General features: G+C 49.9%; 1 protein-coding gene and 1 long non-coding RNA gene across 2 annotated transcripts in view; one reads left to right on the forward strand and one right to left on the reverse strand.

Annotated features, from left to right (window-relative positions):
- LOC139032976 (uncharacterized) overlaps nt 1-20,042 on the reverse strand; it is an 89,609-nt gene extending 69,567 nt beyond the window's left edge. The window contains exon 1 of the long non-coding RNA XR_011485598.1: nt 19,706-20,042. This is a non-coding gene — a long non-coding RNA (uncharacterized lncRNA). The remainder of the gene's footprint in view (nt 1-19,705) is intronic.
- NOBOX (NOBOX oogenesis homeobox) lies at nt 924-7,574 on the forward strand. Its single transcript, XM_070465343.1, has 8 exons — nt 924-1,227; nt 3,200-3,739; nt 4,121-4,227; nt 4,547-4,650; nt 5,124-5,197; nt 5,422-5,653; nt 6,128-6,432; nt 7,279-7,574. The coding sequence occupies exons 1-8, from the start codon at nt 924-926 to the stop codon at nt 7,572-7,574; spliced, it is 1,962 nt and encodes a 653-aa protein (XP_070321444.1).
- Nucleotides 20,043-21,341: the final 1,299 nt, after the last annotated feature.

A 21,341-nucleotide genomic window follows, 5' to 3' on the forward strand; every position in this document is an offset into this window, starting at 1 on the left:
CTTTTCACAAACAGCCACTTTGCTGCCCTCTCTTTCTTGCTCACATGGCCCGGATTTCTAGCTGAAACTGGCCCCAATTTCTAAACCTCTCATTTACCTGAGGATATTCGTCTTGACGGAGTCAGAATGAAACACCAGAGGGCCTGGAATTATGATCATGTTATCACAAAATTAACTCTCTCATATGTTTGTATTTTAGAACTGCCAGCTTTCCAAAGTTCACATGTGTAGGTGAAACACCTCAAAAGAATTTAAGGCGCAGAAAAAAATATACCAACAGGTGATTACAGCCTGAAAGCACGCGCTGTCCAGAGTCTTTTCAATCCTAAAAGCAAAACACCTGGATTCGGTCCTGGACAGCCCCCCACCCCCACCCCCAGCACCAAGCACCTGTTTCAATTTGGCCATCACCTCCCACTCAAGGGCAGATGGGAGGACGACGCCATGAGAATTTTAAATTCTTAAACTCTTTTATAAAGAAGGCAAGAAACGTTCCGTGAACGAAGAGTCACAAAGATCACGCCTGTAGGATCTCTCTTCTGTGCCCTCCGCCCCACCCATTTTCGGCGAGTAAAAGTGGTCTCAAGCGGGTGAAAACTGAAACCAAAACTCTGAGCAGCACGCATGGCCTCCCCGCCCTCCGCCCCCTTACCTGTGGCCTCCGGGGCTCCTGCAACTATGTCCATCTGAGACATGTAGACTTCGCCCCGTGGCCTGGCTTCTTCTAGCTCGGGGCTCTAGCGAACCTTCCAGTCCGCACGGGGTCTTGGGGGCTTAGGCTTGGGGGAACCTCAGTGGAGCAGTGGTTTGGGGCTCTCAGGATAAGTGACTCCCTAAGTCGCCTCCCCGGGTTCCCAAGGAAGGACTCCGTCTCCAAGGCGCAAGCCGCCACCGGAGCCCAGTGCCAAGGCCGGCCTTGGGAGATGGTGGGCGCTGATGACCGCCGCAGCCTCCCAGACCCGGGCCCTGGAGGCTGGCTGTCGCCCACGCCCCGCGTGCATCGGCCCCAGCCCCAGGGAGCGGCCGCACCCGCCCCTCTCGGCCGCGGCGGGGGCGCGCAGCTGCGTGGCCCCGGGCCTCGCGCCTGCAGCTGCCCCGCGCGCCGCCCTCCCGGGCGGGCCTCGCAGACGCACACCTGCCCGCGCCGAGGCTTCTTTAGGCGGCGGGCGGCCCGTGCCGGAGTCCAGGCCATGGAGCCCACCCGGGAGCTCGGCTCAGAGTTGCGGGGTAAGTGCGCGGGAGCCGGGGGGCCCAGCGGCCAGGCCTCTAGAGCTCGGGAGGGTCGGGGCTGGGAGCTGAGGGCGATTCGAGGGGGTGTCACAGGCCAGGGAGCACCCTTCCTTTTTGGGGTTCGGAACTCTCTACGCGCAGCGAAGGAAAGAGGGCTGAGGCTCTGCTGTTCTAGGTTCCAAGACCCATCACCTTTCCTACCAGGGCCTATCACCCTCCTTTGTTGTTCTTCCGTCGCTCAGTCGTGTCCGAACTCTTGGCGACCCCAGGAACTGTCGCCCACCAGGCTCCTCTGTCCGTGGAATTCTCCAGGGAAGGACACTCTAGGCAAAGGGGTGCCATGCCCTTCTGCAGTGGGCCTTCCTGACTCAGGGTTGGAACCGGGTCTCTCGCATTGGCCGGCGGATGCTTTACCGCTGAGCCACTTTAGGAAAGCTATCCCTCTGATCTGTTGCCTTTAGTGACCGCCTACTGTGTACCAGGTTTGCTAGGCTCCAGTGCTTCAAAAATACTGTAAAACCAGTCGGTCCCTTCTTCCGCATTTCGCTATCCAGCCTTGGCTTAGTCATGGAGTAGAAGCCTGCAAACCTTGTCACCAGCTTGTACGCTAGGAAACAGTCTGACAAAGCACCTTAGCCCGTGACCTACATCTCTCTTTACACAGTGTTAGAAAGCCATTCCTTAAGCTAGTCAATCTCACACAACTTTCATTTAAAAACAAAAAAAAACTCGCCCTTGGACTTCGCAGTGGTTAAGACTTGGCGCTTCCAATGCAGGCGGCCTGGTAGAACCCCTAGTGGAGGAACTAGATCCCACATGCTGTGGGGGCCAAAACACCAGTGAGCATCCACTTAAAAAATTTCAAAAAAATAAAAATATTCCAGTTTAGGAAGAAATAATACAGCAGCTCCTTGACCTGAGAGAGTTGTGGAGGTTATGAATAACTGGGAGAGAAATGAGGGGCAGGTTGGTGACCCTCGGAAGGGCTCTGTCTAGTGAACAAGAGCCCTGCGCTGTGAGTTTGGGCAAGAAGTCACTCAACTCTGCCATCCGCATTTCTTCATCTGTTAAAGGGAGAGATGCCTATGCCTTTCTCACAGTGATTAAATGCAGACCGGACTGATCTCTTAAAGGTGCTTAGCACCATGCCCAGGACCTGGTAAACTCCTGATGAATCCGTCATAGCTCAGAAAAGGACAGACAAGCTGGAGGCTGAGTGATGGGAACGTTCAGTGCCTGTCAGGTCACCCAGACCTGTAAAAGGGGGGCTGACCTGGGCCCCAGGCCCTGAGCTGAGGTCCTGCTTTGCAGGGAGGAGATGAGGGTGTGTATAGGGGTGAGGAGGGTTGGTGAGGAGACAGCCAGTTCTGTGGGAGATGAGGGTAGACATTCCTGTCAGCTCCCCTCTGATGCCCTTGTCTGGGCCCCCGGACACCACTCAGTCCTGCCGTGTCCCTGCTCTGAGCCCTGACGCTGTGTCCAGAGCAGGACTGGGATCCAGTTTGATCAGCTGCAGAGTCTCCATCTCAAACTCACAATCCAGGTGTCTGGGAGAAACCTGGGAACTCCCAGGGAGTAAGTTCCCCCCAAATTAGGATCGCTCCGCCACCATCTAGGTTCACGAGCTCAGGCCCCTCATGGTTGCATCCGTGTGCTTTCTCTTTTCCAAGCTAGGTGTGTACGTATGTGTTAGTAGCTCAGCTGTGTCTGACTCTTGGTGACCCCCTGGACTGTAGCCTGCCAGGCTTCTCTGTCCATGGAATTCTGCAGGCAAGAAGGATTCCCTCATTTGATCCTCACAGTAGCCGAGTTAGGAAGGTTCACCTGGAACTGTTAGCGCGTTTGCTCAGTAGACAAGCAAAAGCTTAAGGTCAAACAGGACACCAGTTGCAGACCAGGAAGCAGCACGTCCTCCTGGGCCAGGCTCTTCTTTCTCTTGGGCTGAAGTCGGGGTGCTGGCTCTCTGCAGGCCCGGAGGGTGCAGGCAAGTCCCCCGCTGCCAGGCTGGAGGAGGAGGAAGCCGTGCAGAGGTCAGGCCCCCACACTCAGGACACCCCAGGCAAGGACGTGCTCCTTTCCTGCACCATCTCTGGGGAGAAGCGGCCATCAGAGCCCCCTGGGGAAGGGGCTGGGGCTGAGAGAGCCTGCCAGCGCCCCAGCCCAGGGGCTCTCCGTGAAGCCAGAACCCTGGCCTCACCTAGACCCCAGCCTCAGGGGCAAGGGCCTCCCTTCCCGGGGACAGAGGGGAGGCCGGGGAAGAGGCCCTACTCTCCAGCTGCCGGCGAGCAGAAGCCTAGCGCTGTGGGTCCGGCCTCGAAGGCATCTCCCAGCACTAACCCGGCTCGGGCCACGTACAACCCCGTGCCTTGTGGGTTAGGCCGGGGGTCCTGCCACATGGCCAACCTCCTCAACACACTGGCCCAAAACAACCAAAACATGGAGCGGGAAAAGAGGTCCCCGGAAGTGACCTGCCAGGTCCGGAAGAAGACCCGCACGCTGTACCGCTCGGGTGAGTCCCTGAGGTGAGGGGAGACCAGAGGGGACCTGGGCAAAGGTGGACCCAACAGAGAACGTGGTCCCAGGAGACGGGAGAGCAGTTAGCTTATGCGTCACCTTGGCTGGAACTTCTCTTGACCTCTGTGGGGCCATGACTTCTGACCCTCAGAGGGAAAGGTTGCGTTTTCTTATGGGAACATGGAAGAAACAGGAAAGTAACCAGCACACAGCTCCCTGCCACAAAGCCCGAGCCAGAGGAGGCCCCAGCCCACGGGGGGAGCTTAGCCACCAGGCTGTGGGAGGCCCTTGGGTTGGGGACAGTGGTCCCTCCTGGAAGGCGTGTGTTTTCCCATCACTGGTGTTCATCCTCAAAGCCAGTGATTTCTTCTTCCAGACCAGCTGGAGGAGCTAGAAAGGCTCTTCCAAGACGACCACTATCCAGACAGCGATAAGCGCCGGGAGATCGCCCAGACAGTGGGGGTCACTCCCCAGCGCATCATGGTAAAGGGTGATGACTCCCCCGGTCTGGGGGTGGAGGGGAGCCCACGTGCCGGGGCTCTGGGGGAGCTTAGCAAGTACTCAGCAGCTCCCCAACAGGGGCTGGAGCGAGGCCTCAGCCGGGGCCGTGTTCTTGCCTGTTTCCACCCGGCCGTGGCCTTAGATGATGCAGGGAGGTGACTCAGACCCCACCTAGATGAACGCTTCATACCAGTCTGAGTGGTGTGGGGACATCTTCAATCACAGCCATCACGGGCCAGCGGGCCTGGGCCTCAGGCTCTGCCCTCCTCCTCAAGCTCTTTAGGTGTCTCTTCCCCTACAGGTGTGGTTCCAGAACCGCCGGGCCAAGTGGCGGAAAATGAATGGGAAGGAGAGTAAGGACGCACCTGCTGTTCCCGCCCCTGCCCCCGCCAGCAACCAGTGCATGTAAGACTTTCTCCTCTTCCTGGCCCCTCCCGGTGGGCAGGAGGTGGGGTCTAAGCTGGGATCCTGGGGTTAGGAGGGGGAAGGTGTCGGAAGGCTGGGCACATGATGGGGTGCGTGTGTGTGAGTCGCTTAGCTGTTCACCTCTCTGCAACCCCACGGACTGTAACCCGCCAGGCTCCTCTGTCCGTGGGATGTCCCAGGAAAGAATACTGGAGCCGGAGGCCATTCCCTTCTCAGGGGCTCTTCCCGACCCAGGGATCGAACCCGGGTCTCCACATCTCACGTGGCTTCTTTACCGTCCGAGCCAGAGCTGTCAGCTGATATTTAGAGGATTTGGACCAGGTGGGGTTGGGAGTCGCCAGTGCCTCGTAGGGAGACAGACCTTGGATGTGTGGGTGCCTTTCCCTACCTGGAAGCCCCGGTCAGAGTCCAGGGACCCCTTGACCTGCAGCCCCCGATCCGTCTGCCTCCAGCTCTGTGGCCGAGCTGCCACCTACCGAGTCCGCGAACCTGGAGCCTGGGACCCTCCCTCAGGATTCCCTCCCAGGTGAGCTGACCCACTTCTGAGGGTTGTCTGGGGAAGACGGCAAAGTCAAAGGGCTCTCTCTTGGAAGACCTGGGAGCGGCCAGAGCTCTCCGAGGTTTTTGTTCAGTGGGGCCTCTTCAGGGGGGCCCAGGCCTCTTGCACTCTGACCCCCTCCAGCACTGCCAAGGCTGCACCCCCTCCCCATTTTCTTACTTTCACAACCCCCCGTGGACTTCTGTTCCCAGAGCCGTCCATGCTGCTGACATCTGACCAGACTCTGGGCTCAAACCTGCAGAATGAGGGCCCCCAGAGAGGGCCTGTGACCCCACCACTCTTCAGCCCCCCGCCTGTCCGAAGAGCCAACCTTCCCTTTCCCCTCGGCCCTGTCCACGCCCCCCAGCTGATGCCGCTGCTGCTGGACACCCTGGGCAGCGACAGCAGCCACAAGGATGGCCCCTGTGGGCTGTGGGGAACAAGGTACCTGTCTGCCACGTCACGGGGGCCGTACTGAGCTATCCTGGGAGAGGCGCAGAGGAGAAAAGATGGATGGAGCTTGGGAGGGGAGAGGGTAACTGAGAGATGGGGTCCCCCCCCACCACCACCAGACAGGAACACTGGAGTGGGTAGCCATTCCATCCTTCAGGGGGTCTTCCTGACCCAGGGATCGAACCCGGGTCTCCTGCATTGCAGGTGGATTCTCTACCATCTGAGCCACCAGGGAAGCGCTGAGAGAAGCAAGGAGTGAGCAGACGTAGTGAGGATTAGAGGGCGAGGGGATGGGGAGGGGAAGCACCAGGACATCACAGCCGTAGAGGAGAGAGGGTGAGAGCTGGAGCGGGAAGAGGAGGCGGCATCAGGCCTGGGGTTCGTGGAGAGGCAGGTGGGGGGGGGCGGGGAAGGGCTCCAAGTGAAACCTTCGGAGCTTCAGGAAGTTCTCCTCTGTCCCCACAGCATCACTCCACCCGCTGCCTGCTCATACTTAGAGGACCTGGAGCCCCAGGAGTACCAGCCCAGCAGCAGCAGCCAGCCAGGACCGTGCCCCTTCTCCCAGACCCCACAGACCCAGTGCTTCCAGCACCCCCAGCCCCAGTTTCCATACCTGCACCCCTTCCCCTTGCCCAGCTCGCTGACTCCACCGCTGCCCGAAGACCCTCTTTTCGCCTTGTCCTGTGGCCCCGGCGGGGGCTCATCCCAGAGCTATTGCCCAGGCCCTCCGTCAGGGCCCGTCCTGCTGCAGCCGCCGGCCGGGAACATGGGTGAGTCGGGGCTGGAAGAGAAGGCCCCCCCCTGCCCCAGTGTTTGAGGGGGGTGAGGGGGAGAGAGCCCCAAGACGGGCTGTCTTGGTGAAGCTCTTCGTCCTCCAGTTTCCTGGAGGTTTCAGAGCAGAGTAAGAGAGAGCTTTGTATATGTGTTAGTCGCTTAGTCGTGTCCGACTCTTTGCAACCCCAGAGACTGTAGCCCACCAGGCCCCGTCTGTCCATGGGATTCTCCAGGCAAGAGCACTGGAGTGGGTTACCATTTCTGCCTCCAAAAGGAGCTATAGAAAGGAAGAAAGTGAAGTTGCTTAATCGTGTCCGACTCTTTGCGAGCCCATGGACTGTAGCCTACCAGGCTCCTCCATCCATGGAATTCTCCAGGCAGGAGTACTGGAGAAGGTTGCCACTTCCTTCTCTGAGAGAGCGAGCTTTGGAGGGAGGTGAAACCAAGCAAAGGAGTCCAGCTCAGCCGTCACTAGTTCTCCTGAGCTTCCTGGAGTCTGAAGTGGGAATACCATTCCCATCTCTTCGAGGGCTTGGTGAGGACTAGGAATGAGGGGCGTGAGTAGATGGCAGCTGATGGGAGTGTCCGAGGGCCACCTGGCCCCCGGGTATCCTGGAGTCACCGCCCTAGGAGACTCAAAAGAAGAAGGGGTTCCCAGGCTCCTCCCGCCCATGGCCCGCGCTCTGCCTCGCTGTGCCCCCACCCCAGGCCCTCGAGACATGGAGGCGGGGAGTCTGCCTGGTCCTGAGGGGAGAGCCACTCTGGGGTCCTGACCCGTGTCTCCGTGCGGCAGGGAGGGACCCTTCATGCCGCGCACTGTGCTGTGTGCTCTGGCCCCACAGGTCCGGTGCCCTGGGCCGACCCCTGCCTGCCAGACTTGCCGTTCCCCAGCGCCTTCTGTCCGCAGGCTCTGGGGGGCCCCCCGGGAGTGGACGGCTGCTTCCTGGACCTGTTTGCTGCCCCTTACACGCAGGCTTCCGGTAGGCCGCCTTCTCCGGGCCTCGCCCAGGTGCCCGAGAGCACCCCGCCTGCAGCGGGTCGGGCCCCGCTCGGCCAGACCCAGGAGGAACCACCGGCCGCCCCAGGGGAGCGGCCCCCGGCCCCCGAGGAAGAAGACGAGAGTAGCCATGGCCCCTAGTCGTGGAGCCGAAGAACCGAGAGGCCGTCCTGCCGGAGACGGCTGGAGCGCCCCCGAGGAGACGGGGCTCAAAGTTGGACAGACTGGACTCAGGGCTCATTTTGCCAGACGCTGATTTGAGAAGGAAGAGCTCATTTTGCCCCATCCGTCCTTCCCCCTCACCTCTGCATGGTGGTCCTGAAGAGATGGAGTGGGGGGCCTGTGTCCCCTCTGAAGGTTGTATCCGTTTATGTTGTTTCCTTTCCTTTCTTCCCAGATGAGCCCGTGGCCACCATGAGCAGTAAACTGTCTCCTCTTGGGTTTCTCTCTCTGTACTTCTGTGTGTCCCTTCTCACGCCGGTGAAGACCACCGTGTCCTTCACTGCTGCCCACTCAGCTGGGCAGCTGTGCCCTGGGCGGCCCAGGAGGGACTGACCGACCCCCCTGGGGCAGAATCTCGAGGAGCCTGGCATCCTTCTGGACCCCGTCTCTCCTGCTGGGCGGGGAATGGGGCCTCTTGGGCCTTGTCTTTGGTCCTATCTTTAGGCCATGTTCTCATCTCAAACCCAGAAGTGAGCCTGAACAAACCTGAGCCTGGGACTTTTTCTGGAATTTGGGCCCTACAGGCATGGTAGTTCAGGCTGTAAAGAATCTGCTTGCAGGGCAGAAGACCAGGGTTCGATCCCTGGGTAGAGAACATCCCCTCGGAGAAGGGTATGGCAACCCACTCCAGTATTCTTGTCTGGAGAATCCCATGGACAGAGGAGCCTGGCAGGCTATAGTCTATGGGGTCGCAAAGAGTCAGACACGACTGACGCAATTAACGCTTAACTAGGGATAGGATGACTAGAGAAGCTCGAGGCTATTTAGGCCAAGTCTCTAGAATTGTGAACCATGACTTATTTTCCCAAAGCTCTTTTATTTTTTTCCGAGTGGAGAAGGGGTGGGGTAGATGAGTGGGAAGACCAAGAAGAGGATGCTCTTATATGTATATTTATGTATATACATTTAGTGCCCACATATGATGACCCTACAGGTTTCCCTGGTGGCTCAGACAGTAGAGAATCTGCCTGCAATGCAGGAGATGCAGGTTCGATCCCTGGGTCAGAAAGATCTCCTGGAGAAGGGAATGGCAACCCACTCTAGTGTTCTTGCCTGGAGAATCCCATGGACAGAGAAACCTGGCAGGCTACAGTCTATGGCGATGCAAAGAGTTGGACATAACTGAGCAACTAACACACACACTTCTGATGACCCTGTAGTGTCCAAATAACTAGAATTTCAGGGCTATTGACTCAAACCACTGTGCACTTGAGTGTACATGGGGTGCTATTCTGGACCTCCAATGCTGACTATTGGAAAATGTAATTTGTTTCAAAAACATGTATTAACATATCCACCATACTAGTTCTAGGGTCATGGGCCCTAAGAACTTAAAAGGGAAACTATTGAGAAATGGAGAGGAATCACCTTAGCTACACAAACACATGTCTGGGTATCTGTGTAGGGTTTTAAAGAAATTTCATGGACAGAAGACCCTGGCGGGCTGTAGTCCACGTGGTTACAAGAGAGTCAGACACAACTTGGCAACTAAACAACAATTATGATGTAACTGGGTCTTTTGAAATATACCTCTCTCTTTTGCGTTCACATTTTGTCTCATGACACCCATGAAATGAGCAGGCTAAAAACAGCGTAAGGGAAAAATTCTTCTACATAAGGGGTAGAAGAGAGTAACTGTTCAATTCCATGCTGTTTTTCCTCTCTTGCCATCAGTTACCACAACATAATGCTGCTTTCAAAGCCTGCAAAGAGGCTGGACATTTTCTCATCCAGATCTTCACTGATTTAGGCTCCTGCCGCTAAGATAAGTAAGGGCTTCCCTGGTGGCTCCGTGATAAAGGACCCACATGGCAATGCAGGAGATATAGGTTCCATTCCTGGGTCTGGAAGATCCCCTGAAGAAGGAAATGGCAACCTACTCCAGTATTCTTGCCTGGGAAATCCCATGGACAGAGGAACCCGGTGGACTATAGTCCATGGGCTCATGAAAGAGTTGGGCACAACTTAGCGACTAAACAATGAAAACACAACTTAGATAAGTAATGTAATGCCCTGTATTTTTAACAAACAGTAGATATCCAAAGCCAAGAACTGGAGGGTAATGGGCTTTAAGATCTGTGCTTATATACAATTAAAGTCTTAGGCAGTCTCTAACAGTATACTGAAAACAAAATGTGAGAATTGAGAATGAATGAAAGATCAAACCAAGGGAAAACAGTGAAAACATTTTAGAAGCACAGAATCCTGGGCTGACAAGTCCAACCAGCTGGCAGATGCAGGGATGAGCTCTACACCACCAGTGATGGAGCATCATTAATTCTTAACTTTCCAGTGGGGGCTGCAGGCTTGAGGGGGAGCTGACTCCTTTACATAAGAGCCTATAGAATTTTGAAAGCTGTAATTAAAATGAAGTTCTTTCTTCTGCTAGGAGGAAGTCAGTATTGTTTAACTGATCTGAGGTTTGCTTTGCATTGTGCTACAAAGAATAAACCTGGTATCACAAGATCTGAGGGCTATATGTCACTCCTCAGAGCCCTGGCCTCAAGGGGCCTGGTCCCACTCTCCCCACCTTAAATGCCTCTTTTCCAGAGAATAAGAGCTTTGCACATGTTCCTTATAAGAGTGGTGCCCATGGAACAGGATAAAACAAAGAAATAAATTCACATATGACAAAGGAGGTGAGGATATACAATGGAGAAAAGACAGTCTCTTCAATAAGTGGCTCCTGTAAAACTGGACAGCTACATTAAAAAGAATGACATTAAAACATTCTCTAACGTACACAAAAATAAAATGGATTAAAGACCCAAATGTAAGGCCAGACATTATAAAACCCCTGGAGGGAAACAGGCAGAACACTCTAAATCAGACCAGTATTTTTTGAGTCCATCTTCTAGAGTAATGAAAATAAAAACAACAAACAAATGGAACCTAATTAAACTCAAAAACTTTTGCACAGAAAAACCATAAATGGAAAAAAAAAAAAAAAACAAACGCAACCCACAGAATGGGAGAAAATATTTGCAACTGAAGCCACTGACAAGGAATTAATCTCCAAAATATACAAACAGCTCATGCAGTTTATAAAAAATATTAAAAAGAAAAACCCAATTAGAAAATGAGAAGATCTAAATAGTTTTCCAAAAAACACATACAGATAGCCAACAGGTATAAGAAAAGATGGTCAACACTGTTAATTATTAGAGAAATGTAAATTGAAACTACAATGAGATATCACTCACACCAGTCAGAATGTCTATCATCAAAAAATCCACAAACACAGTAAATGCGAAGAGGGTGTGGAGAAAAGGGAACTCTCCTATACTGTTTGGTGAGAATGTAAATTGGACAGCCACTATGGAGAACAGTACGTAGGTTCCTGAAAAACTAAACCCAGAACTACCATATGATCCAGCAATCCCAGTCCTGGGCACATATCCGGAGAAAACCATAACGTGAAGAGAGACATGCATCCCAATAATCACTGTAGCACTGTTAACAACAGCTGAGATGTGGAAGCAACCTAAATGTCCATTATTGAGCTTGTTAAGGTAGTTTGGAGTCCTTACATAAATTAGCCATATTTTTGCAGTTTGGTTCTCTCTGTTCAGAATGCTTTATGAGTTTTACAGTCAAGTAATTTATTATTAGTAAACAAGATAAAAATAAATATGGAACATTTTGACCTAACTCTTTGAAAATATTAATAAGCATTATTTTTTGAGTACAGAGTTAAACTAGCTAAAATCTTCCTTAACTCTGTTCCTATCCAGGGCTATCCTTTGCCATATCTAGGATTTTGGGGAAAAAACCTTTGCTGTATGACTCACTAAAAAAAAAAATTTCTCTTTATAGCACCCTAATAATTTAACATTCTTGGAAACCTAACAACATAAATTAGTTTGGCATGAGTCATATATAAGGAAATCTATTGTATTTTATGATTATTTTTAATCTAAATGTTCACAAACAATCTTTCAATAATCTCTTCTAACAATTTATGAAAATATTGCATTAAGTCAATTCTTTAGTTTCTACAAATAATCTCTTTGAAAATTAGGATGATTGCTTCTATTAAATTTTAGGCACCCTCTCCTGTTCTGCTCTGGAAGAAATATAGAATTGTTTAAGTCAGCTGTAAGCATCCTGTTTGGGTTTTAAGACAATCTTGTGTTTTTTGTCCAATCCTTTTCATTTCTAGAATGTTATCCTTTCTGGGGAAGACAGGCTAAAGTGAGAGTCAGTTGTTTTTGCTTTCTCTAAATTCCATGTTTACCTTATAACGTCTGCCTCGAGAAGCATATTTATTTTTTTCCTTTCTCCCTGTTCCAAGTTTGGTTTTATTATTATTACCATTGTTGGTCTTAATGTTAGTATTGATTTTTAGCATGTTTTGCAGCAATAAGTTTCTTCTGAACTCTTTGAACACTTTGAGATAGTATCCTTAAAATTCCAGGATGTGCCTCCTTTTACATCTTTTCAGCTCTTTACCTTTTAGATGACTTCTTTCATTCTTTGTTATAATTATCTGTGATTACAAAGAACATCATAGTTGCACACTCTCCTGAGCCATCATCCCCACTTGGAAGGCTCTTGAGCAAGCTCTCTCTAGCTTTTGTTTTGGATTTGGTGAGAGTGAGTGAGCTGACACTGTATGCTGGAGCTCTAGGGTCAGGCTGCTCCTTCTCCTTAGGTTTCAGGGCACGAGCAGATTAGTCACGTGGGGGCTTCCCTGGTGCCTTAGTGGAAAAGGATCTGCCTGCCACGGCAGGAGAGGAGAGTTCTATCCCTGGGCCAGGAAAATCCCCTGGAGAAGGAAATGGCAACCCACTCAGGTATTCAGTTCAGTCGCTCAGTCTTGTCTGACTCTTTGCGACCCCATGGACTGCAGCATACCAGGCTTCCCTGTCCATCACCAACTCTCAGAGCTTGCTCAAACTCATGTCCATCGAGTCAGTGATGCCATCCAACCATCTCATCCTCTGGCGTCCCCTTCTCCTCCCGCCTTCAATCTTGCCCAGCATCAGGGTCTTTTCCAGTGAGTCAGTTATTTGCATCAGGTGGCCAAAGTATTGGAGCTTCAGCTTCAGCATCAGTCCTTCCAATGAATATTCAGGACTGATTTCCTTTAGGATTGACTGGTTGGATCTCCTTGCAGTCCAAGGGACTCTCAAGAGTCTTCTCCAGAACCATACAGTTCAAAAGCATCAATTCTTCAGTGCTCAGCTTTCTTTATGTTCTAACTCTCACATCCATACATGACTAATGAAATACTCCACTATTCTTGCCTCGGAAATCCCATGGACAGAGTCGAGTCTGATGGGACTTAGGGGTTGCAAAGAGTCGGACACGACTTAGCCACTAAACCACCACCCCCCCCATCACCACCCCTCCCCCCGCATCACCAACCCTCCCCCCAAGCCCCTATTCTCTGGATCTGATTACCCTCCAACAGTGCAATCTCCGAGTGTGCAGCTGGCTGGAACAGAATCCTTCCTTCCTTGTAGACTCCAGAATAGAACTCTTCTAAGCGTCAAGCCTGCATGCTCACAATATTTCCACTAGATGGCGATGCACCACCACTGTAACCACGGCCCTAGGTCTCCTGGTTGTACGCAGTAACAAAGCCCATGATAATTCTTTCTCTGAAATGCCCTAGAGCCCCTGGGAAATTAAAGATACTCAGGTCATTTGGGTTGCAACTTCGTGTGCCAGATAAATATAGAGTGTTCAGTTCAGTTTGAATTGCAGATAAACAACCAATTTTTTTAGTATACTTCCTGTAAGAGGGGGGTGACCTATATTTTCATTTGCTAAATCTGGCAACCCTAGTTGTAGTGCTTTCCTAGGGATGGCTATATCCACCATAGCTTCACAACTGAGACTGTCCAGGAGCCAAGAGCCGGGAGTTGACCTCTGTATCTCTACTTAGCTTTCTTACATTTCAAGCTCTGAACAGTCCTGTTCACTTAGTATTTTCCTTCCTCCTGCCATCATAACGCTAAATACAGTCTCTGCACATGTCTGAAAAAATGCTCTAAAATCTTTTGGAATCCTACTCTATTTTCTGTTCCTGCTAGTCACATTATTAATTATTCATTTATATATTTCTGTGATAGTCCATTTGAATGTATTTTGAAATGCATATTTTAACATCACTTGCACTAACAGAAGACAGGAAAATAGGCTGCAAAAGACAATTTGGCTTTTGTTGATTTCATTTCAAGTCGTAAATGGTCTTGACTAGTTAAGAGTAAGTCTTAGAGGTGAAGAATTGCCTTCATTCACCTAGAAGTGGTATCGTTTTAGGCCAGAGAGAAAATCTGGGATAGTTAGCATTCTTATACTTGCAGTTTAGTGTATAATGTTCTTTCAAAAATACCCTCTCACTTGAATTTCATAACCAAGTCCTGAGAAATGAAGGCAGATGTTCATTCCATCATTCAGTGGGGATTTATAGGCAGCAATAGCACTGGGTGAACAAACACAAGATTAATAAACTGTCTTTCCAAGTTTCAGGGAACTCACAGTCTCGCTGGGGAGTCAGACAACACAAATGACCAGTTACACTATAGGCGGGCGATGCTGTGCGGGAACTCAGCCATGAGAACAAGGTGAGATATACGTCCAGAAAGTGCAGCACCCATGTCCACTGTGGCTCAGAAAGCTTCCGAGTCCAGGGCATTCCTCTTAAAGGAGAGCTGAAGTGGGATTCCTCAAGGAAGGGCACTTGAAGGCAGAAGGCAGACTGGGAAGACATTTAGGGAGGAGGTCGCAGGGGCTGGATTTGTACATAGAAGAGGCCAATGGAGGGACTGTGGCAGAGGAGGCTGGTAAGAGACAGAGTGGGACTGTGAACGTGAAGGTCACTCAGCTGTGTCCGACTCTTGAGACCCCACGGACTGTAGCCGCCAGGCTCCTCTGTCCATGGAATTCTGTCCAAGCAAGAATACTGGAGTGGGTTCCCATTTCCTACTCCAGGGGGAAAGGCCCAAATTCAATGCTAGGATGCTTGAGCTGTTTTCTCCGGGCTATGAGAGAGGCAGTGGCATTTTTCACTCACTGGCCAAATTTGGGTTTTAGAAAGACAAAGGGAGCCCAAGATTGGAGAGCTTAGAGAGGAGATGCAGAGACACCAGACCAGGCTACTTATGGAGTGAGTCTAAGTGACAGATGACGAGAGGCTAGAGAAAGCTAAAGAAAGAAGAGGGTCAAGTCTGAGAAATATTTCAGAATCAGAAGCATTGTAATATGACATGATAAGAAATGAGTTGAAAGGACTCAAGGAGTAAGAGAAGAGGACAAAGACTTTGGTAATTAAAAAATGCTATTGATTGTGAAAGGAAATAATGGGGTTGGAGCAAATACCAGGACAGGAAGGCCATTTAGTTTGTGCACGTTGAGGCTTTCATTCCTGTGGTTGTCAGGGTGGACGTGTCTAGGGAGGAAAATGGGGAACTTGGCTCCGTGAGAAAGACTAGAGGTTACTATTGAGCTTCTTCAGCATAGAAAATGCTAGTTGAGGTCAAGAGGCAATGCAGAATGGCTCAGACAGAATGTAGCACGAAAGAAAGAGGTCTTAGGATGGACTCGGGGCAATGCCAATGAAAGGAAAAGTGTAAGAAAAGGTGGCACTGAGACTGGTGAGGAATGGGCAAGGGTAAAGAATCTGCCTGCAATGCAGGAGGGTTAGGGTGAAGGTGGAAAGAGCTGGAAGAGGTGCTGGTGAGGAAAGATGCAAAGCCCATGTGGATCTGGAGAGGAGGTTGGACAAATAATTGTGCAAGTCAGATCGCTTTACCCCAATCTACAGAGGAGGACAATGATAATTCAATGATTTCCTAAGAATGCCTTGACCGAGAAGTCTTTTGAGTTTTTTATTTTCCACCTCACTAAATGCAGGTAGAGATTCTTGCTTCCTGAATGCCAATATATCATCTAAAAGCTGAAAACTCTGAATAGGAAAGATGCTATCATTGATGGACAGTTTTGTGTATATTTTATGAAACCACAGGAAGAAGTGAACTAGCTCACTTACTCAGAAATTGGTCCTTAGACAAAATATTAATGATGGTGGTAGCCATTTATTTAGCATTTATTGTGTAGCTGACTCATTTGAAAAGACCCTGATGCTGGGAAAGATTGAAGGCAGGAAGAGAAGGGGACGACAGAGGATGAGATGGTTGGATGGCATCACCGACTCAATGGATATGAGTTTGAGTAAACTCTGGGAGTTGGTGATGGACAGGGAAGCCTGGCATGCTGCAGTCCATGGGGTCGCAAAGAGTTGGACAAGACTGAGTGACTGAACTGAACTGAGCTCTTTAATAGGGAATTTCATTTCACAACAACCCCAGAACATATTATTCATCTGACAGATGAAAATCAGAGACACAGAGAGGTTTATGTATTTGTCCAAAGTTGCAAAATATGTAAATTTTGGATGGGATGTCAACTATGTCAAGAGGCGCCAACTTGAAGGAGTATTTTGGTAGCTGTGTGTGTGTGCTCAGTCATGTCTGACTCTTTGTGACCCCCGTGGGCTGTAACCCACCAGGCTCCTTTGTCCAGGGGATTTTTCCAGACAAGAAGACTGGAGTTGGGGGAGATAAATTTAAAAAAGGAGGGCAAAGGTAGGGGTGAGTGTAAGAAAACAATGGGTGTGATCTAGATTAGATTTAGAATCAAATCCCTCCATAGACCCTTGGTCTGTACGTAAGTAATCGACTCAGTACTGTCTGATTTAAAAAGAAGTAGGGACATTGTTATGAAGGAAAGTTATGACCAATCTAGGTAGCATATTAAAAAGCAGAGACATTACTTTGCCAACAAAGGTCCGTCTAGTCAAGGCTATGGTTTTTCCAGTGGTCATGTATGGATGTGAGAGCTGGACTGTGAAGAAAGCTGAGCGCCAAAAAATTGATGCTTTTGAACTATGGTGTTGGAGAAGACTCTTGAGAGTCCCTTGGACTGCACGAAGATCCAACCAGTCCATCCTAAAGGAGATCAGTCCTGGGTGTTCATTGGAAGGACTGATGCTGAAGCTGAAACTCCAGTACTTTGGCCACCTCATGCGAAGAGTTGACTCACTGGAAAAGACCCTGATGCTGGGAGGGATTGGGGGCAGGAGGAGAAGGGGACGACAGAGCATGAGATGGCTGGATGGCATCACCTACTCAATGGGCATGAGTTTGAGTAAACTCCGGGAGTTGGTGATGGACAGGGAGGCCTGGCATGCTGCAATTCATGGGGTCGCAAAGAGTCAGACATGACTGAGCAACTGAACTGAACTGAACTGAGGGACATTGTCCTGAGACATAGAGAAGAAAGCACTGTAAAAAGGGAAGAGGAAGCTTCATATTCCAAAGCTGGAGAGGGACAGGCCTGGAGGGGAGTGAATCGTAGACAAGGGGCCATGTGAGAGGAGGGAGGTGGGGCTGGATGTCTGGGGTGGATCCAGACTTGTTACCTGGTAGCTAATCAGAGGGGTAAAGAGGATACATACAGTCAAACCTGAAATCACTATAAGGCACTCTTCCACAAAGATTGACGGTGAAAAGACTGGGAGTAAATAGATCAGTGGGGACAGCATGCCAGTGTCCAGGAATGAGGTATTGAAATTAAAATAGTGGTAGGAGAACAACGGGCTTTCCCTAGTGGCTCAGCTGGTAACAACGGGCTTTCCCTAGTGGCTCAGCTGGTAAAGAATCTGCCTGCAGTAGGGGAGACCTGGGTTTGATCCCTGGATTGGGAAGATCCCCTGGAGGAGGGCATGGCAACCACTCCAGTATTCTTGCCTGGAGAATCCCCATGGACTGTAGCCTGCCAGGCTCCTCTGTCTATGGGGTCACAAAGAGTCGGACGCGACTGAACGAAAGAGAAACAATAACAAGGAGAACGAGAGGGAAGCAATCAGTGGGAGTGATGCGGGGAAGAAATCAACAGAACTTGACTGTTTGGGTAGGGGGGAGAGATGGTCAAACTGACCTCAGGTTACGGTGCCCGGGCATCTAAGAGGAGAATGATTCATAAAATATGGAACTCCAGAGGAGCTGGCTTCTGCCTCAGCCTTCGCGCTTCTGTGTCTTTGTGTCACCTTCACATTTTGGTTCTTAGCCTCATTGCTCTGGTCAAGTTGCCTCAAGTACATCCCTTCCTGTGCAGTGTATTGTCTGAGAACGGAATTTCCACCCACGGAGATTCCACCCATCCTTCCTGGGTGGAATCTCTCACCCTGTTGTTGCTTACATCATCCTTTCCATCCAGTTCTGCCCAGTGTGTAGACACCCTTGTCCCAGTCTGTGTCCCTGCAGCCGCCAAGAGTGCAATCTGTTATTCAGAAGTCCTCCGAACCACCATCGACAAGCGCGGAATCTTCCCAAGAGCTCCAGTTCACCCACTTTGTTATTTTGCCTTCTTGTCCATTATTCAGTTTGGTTTGGCTTTTATTTCCTATGGTGCTCAAGCTCAATCACTCAGTCGTGTCTGACTCTTTGCGACCCCATGGACTGTAGCCCACCAGGCTCCTCCATCCATGGGATTCTCCAGGCAAGGATACTGGAGTGGGTTGTCATGCCCTCCTCCAGGGGATCTTTCCCACAGAGATTGAACTCGGGTCTCTGGGCCTCCTGAACTGGTAGATGGGTTCTTTACCACTAAGCCTCCAGGGAAGCCCTGTTATTTCCTATAACTTTTCATTATTTGAATCAGTGAAATCAGGTACATTTTCATACCCAGGAACTAAAATGTGTCCCCAGAACTTATTTAAAGGACTATTGTCAAATGTTTGAAAAAAAAATAATTTACCCATTCATTTTCTTTGATTTTCAACTGGAAAACTCCTCCTTCATCTTTTTTTCCCCTTTTATTTGCTAATGCCAGTATCACTGATTTCAAGGAGGAAGTCCAGTGTCTCTGCACACATTCCATCATCTATCAAGGATCCTCCTGTCTTTTCCTCCCCTAAAGCTGAGGACACACACACAGACACACACACACACACACACACCGCACTCAGGAAACTCTCAAGTTCACACACACACCACACTCAGGAAACTCTCCAGTTCTTAAGGCCCTGCTGTGCAAGGATGAATGCCTGTAAAAGCCACACCTTATCTTTCTTTCCAGTCTGTTGCCTGGCCAAGCTTAGTCCAGTCACTAAAACCTGTTTATTACCCATTCCACGAGTCTGACCGCCCGCTCCTCTCACTTTTTCAAAACTTACCTGCCTTTCCATTACTCAACCTTTGCACTTTACAGTCACCTTCAACCCTTTGTTAGGCACACAAATGCCGCAGATCACGTGCTAAAACCCGAGAGGTAAACAGCAGGCTGTTTGGATTTGCAGTTTACAGCTCTCTGGCTGTGTGGTATTAAGCCAATTGTCCCCTTTTCCCAAGCTCCTGTGTGACCAGGAGGGGGTTAGACACAAAGACCTTTGGGGTCCTTTCCACTCCAACAGTGGGGGATTTTCTCAACCCCCACGGTGGATCTCAGAAAGAAAACCCTCTACAACTGGCAGGATGCCTCCCTTCCACAGGGCCCTCTTTCCTCCAGGCATTTTCCTTTTCTTCCCGAGGCTGCCTCTGTGATGGCTGGAATCTCTTGCCAGACTTGTGGTCTCTTACAGACTCGACCAGGGTCTTCCCGGGTCTGTGGCCTTCAGCCACTTTCCCCAGCAGAGTCTGAACTCTCCCTGGCGTTCTGGGGCCCTGAGGCCTGTGGGTAGATTCAGAAGCGCCCTGTCTTTCAGTGCAAACTAACGCGGCTCCCGCTCTCCTTCGGGCTTTCAGTCGGCATTGTTCAGAGGTAACTGCTCAGGTAAAACGCCAGGAAAATATCTGTCTGCCCATTGGAGCTTCTGGGGAGCTCCTGGGCCAGACTCAGGCCCCTCCCTGTAGCAGGCTCTGCCCTCAGGGCGGTGACTCATTCACCAAGCAGCTGGGATCAGTAGTCACTCCCTCCCAGCTCCCTTACCAGCTTGGGGGAAAAAAAAGTTTACAGCTCACACCAACCCAACCCCTTTGCTTCCCCAGTTCCCGGGGCCCAGCCTTCCGGAAAGAAGAGACGAGACACCCTCTTTCACTTACCTACACGCCCCGAGGGATCTTCCTCCGGCCGTCGCCTAGCTCTGGGGATGTTTTCCTGGAAATTCTGCCAACTGAAGGGATGCTGCGCTTCACCTCTTCCCAGGAAGAGGCTGGAGAAATTTCCACTCCGTAATTGGCATTGGAAACGAGTGGGTTGGAAGAAATGGGTCTAAAGCCATTAGAGATAGTGAATGTTTTCAGTCTACCTGAAACATGACTAAGTCTGGAGTCTGTCTCCCTTCAGCTCATTTGCTTGTAACCTTTGGCCCCTTGGCACACCTGATTTCAGAGTCAGGAGATTACGTTAAACAGCAGGCTCTGAGCCGCTGCAATCACGCAGCTCCTGAGTCATATTTATAGCCGATGCAGCTCTAAGGTAACTGAGCTGTGTGAGTGAGAGGGTCAGGTCACCGCCGGCAGGAGGATATTTACCTAGAGGTGTGGAAAACCAAGTGCAGACACGCCCAGGGCTCCGTGATGTGTCTCTGGGTGGGTGGGTGAGGTTCGGTTTTGTCTATAAATGGCTGCTGCACCAAAATACTGCATTTCTAATCTGACTTCATGAACCAGAAGTTATGATAAGGAGAGCATCACTAAATAGAGACAATTATGGGTAGATCGACATGGGGTCCAAGAGGAAACTGGGTTTATTTCAGGGGGATAAATATGTGTGTGAAAGGAGAGCCAAGGAATGTAATTTCTTTACATTTTCAAAGACTTTTAAACAACTATCCCAAAGACTAATAAAAACAAAACAGGGACTTCCCTGGAGGTCTAGAGGTTAAGATTTTGCCTTCCACTGCAGGAGGTGCAAGTTCAATCCCTGGTCAGGGAGCTAATATGCCACGTGCTTCATGCCCAAAAAACCAAAACATAAAATAGAAGTGATATTGTGACAAGTTCAATAAAAGACTTTAAAAAATGGGCCACATCAAAAAAAAATCAGTCATCCTAGGACCAAAATCCATTTTACTTTGTGTTGTGGATATAGAAGTTGTTTAAGAGAAAATGAAATCAGGGGAAATAAACACATCTCCAACTGTGAGCCTTCCAGACACTGACATGTAAGCTGATCTTATTAAAGTCATTATAAATGACTGTGACAGCGTAAGTGCCGAACGCTAAGAATCATAACATCACAGTTAACTCTAAATGAAAAGCTGATGGTGAAAATAACCTTTACAAAACAGCTTTCTAAGTCATGTGAGTGGATAAAATTGACAGACGGAAATTTAAAGGAAGTGACTCAGCATATACCTACAGGATTTTAAGCGCCAAGCTTGTTACAGTTCAGCAAAGGAGCAATGAATAGGACTCCTAAAGACACTGTGCAAGGTTTTCCTCAAAAAAATGCCAACAAAATACCGCCTATAGTCACATACACCTCAAATGCAGTCTGTCCAGAAAGTGTTGGTTAATAGTTGTTTTCACAGTAGCTCATAAGAAATTGCTAAGTTTCTAATGCACTGATGCCAATGAGGACTAAAGAATAAATTGAGTTAAATTCTGAAAATCTGAAGAAGGAAGGGACAATAACAAGAACTGTGCCCAATTTTTTGAAACCCAAAGTATAAAAATGTAGTAATTCAATTCAGGAAACATTATTCGTATCTAAGCTTTTTTGTTGTTGTCGCTT

Source organism: Odocoileus virginianus, chromosome 1, assembly GCF_023699985.2.
Source record: "Odocoileus virginianus isolate 20LAN1187 ecotype Illinois chromosome 1, Ovbor_1.2, whole genome shotgun sequence".
Classification (NCBI taxonomy): Eukaryota; Metazoa; Chordata; class Mammalia; order Artiodactyla; family Cervidae; genus Odocoileus; species Odocoileus virginianus.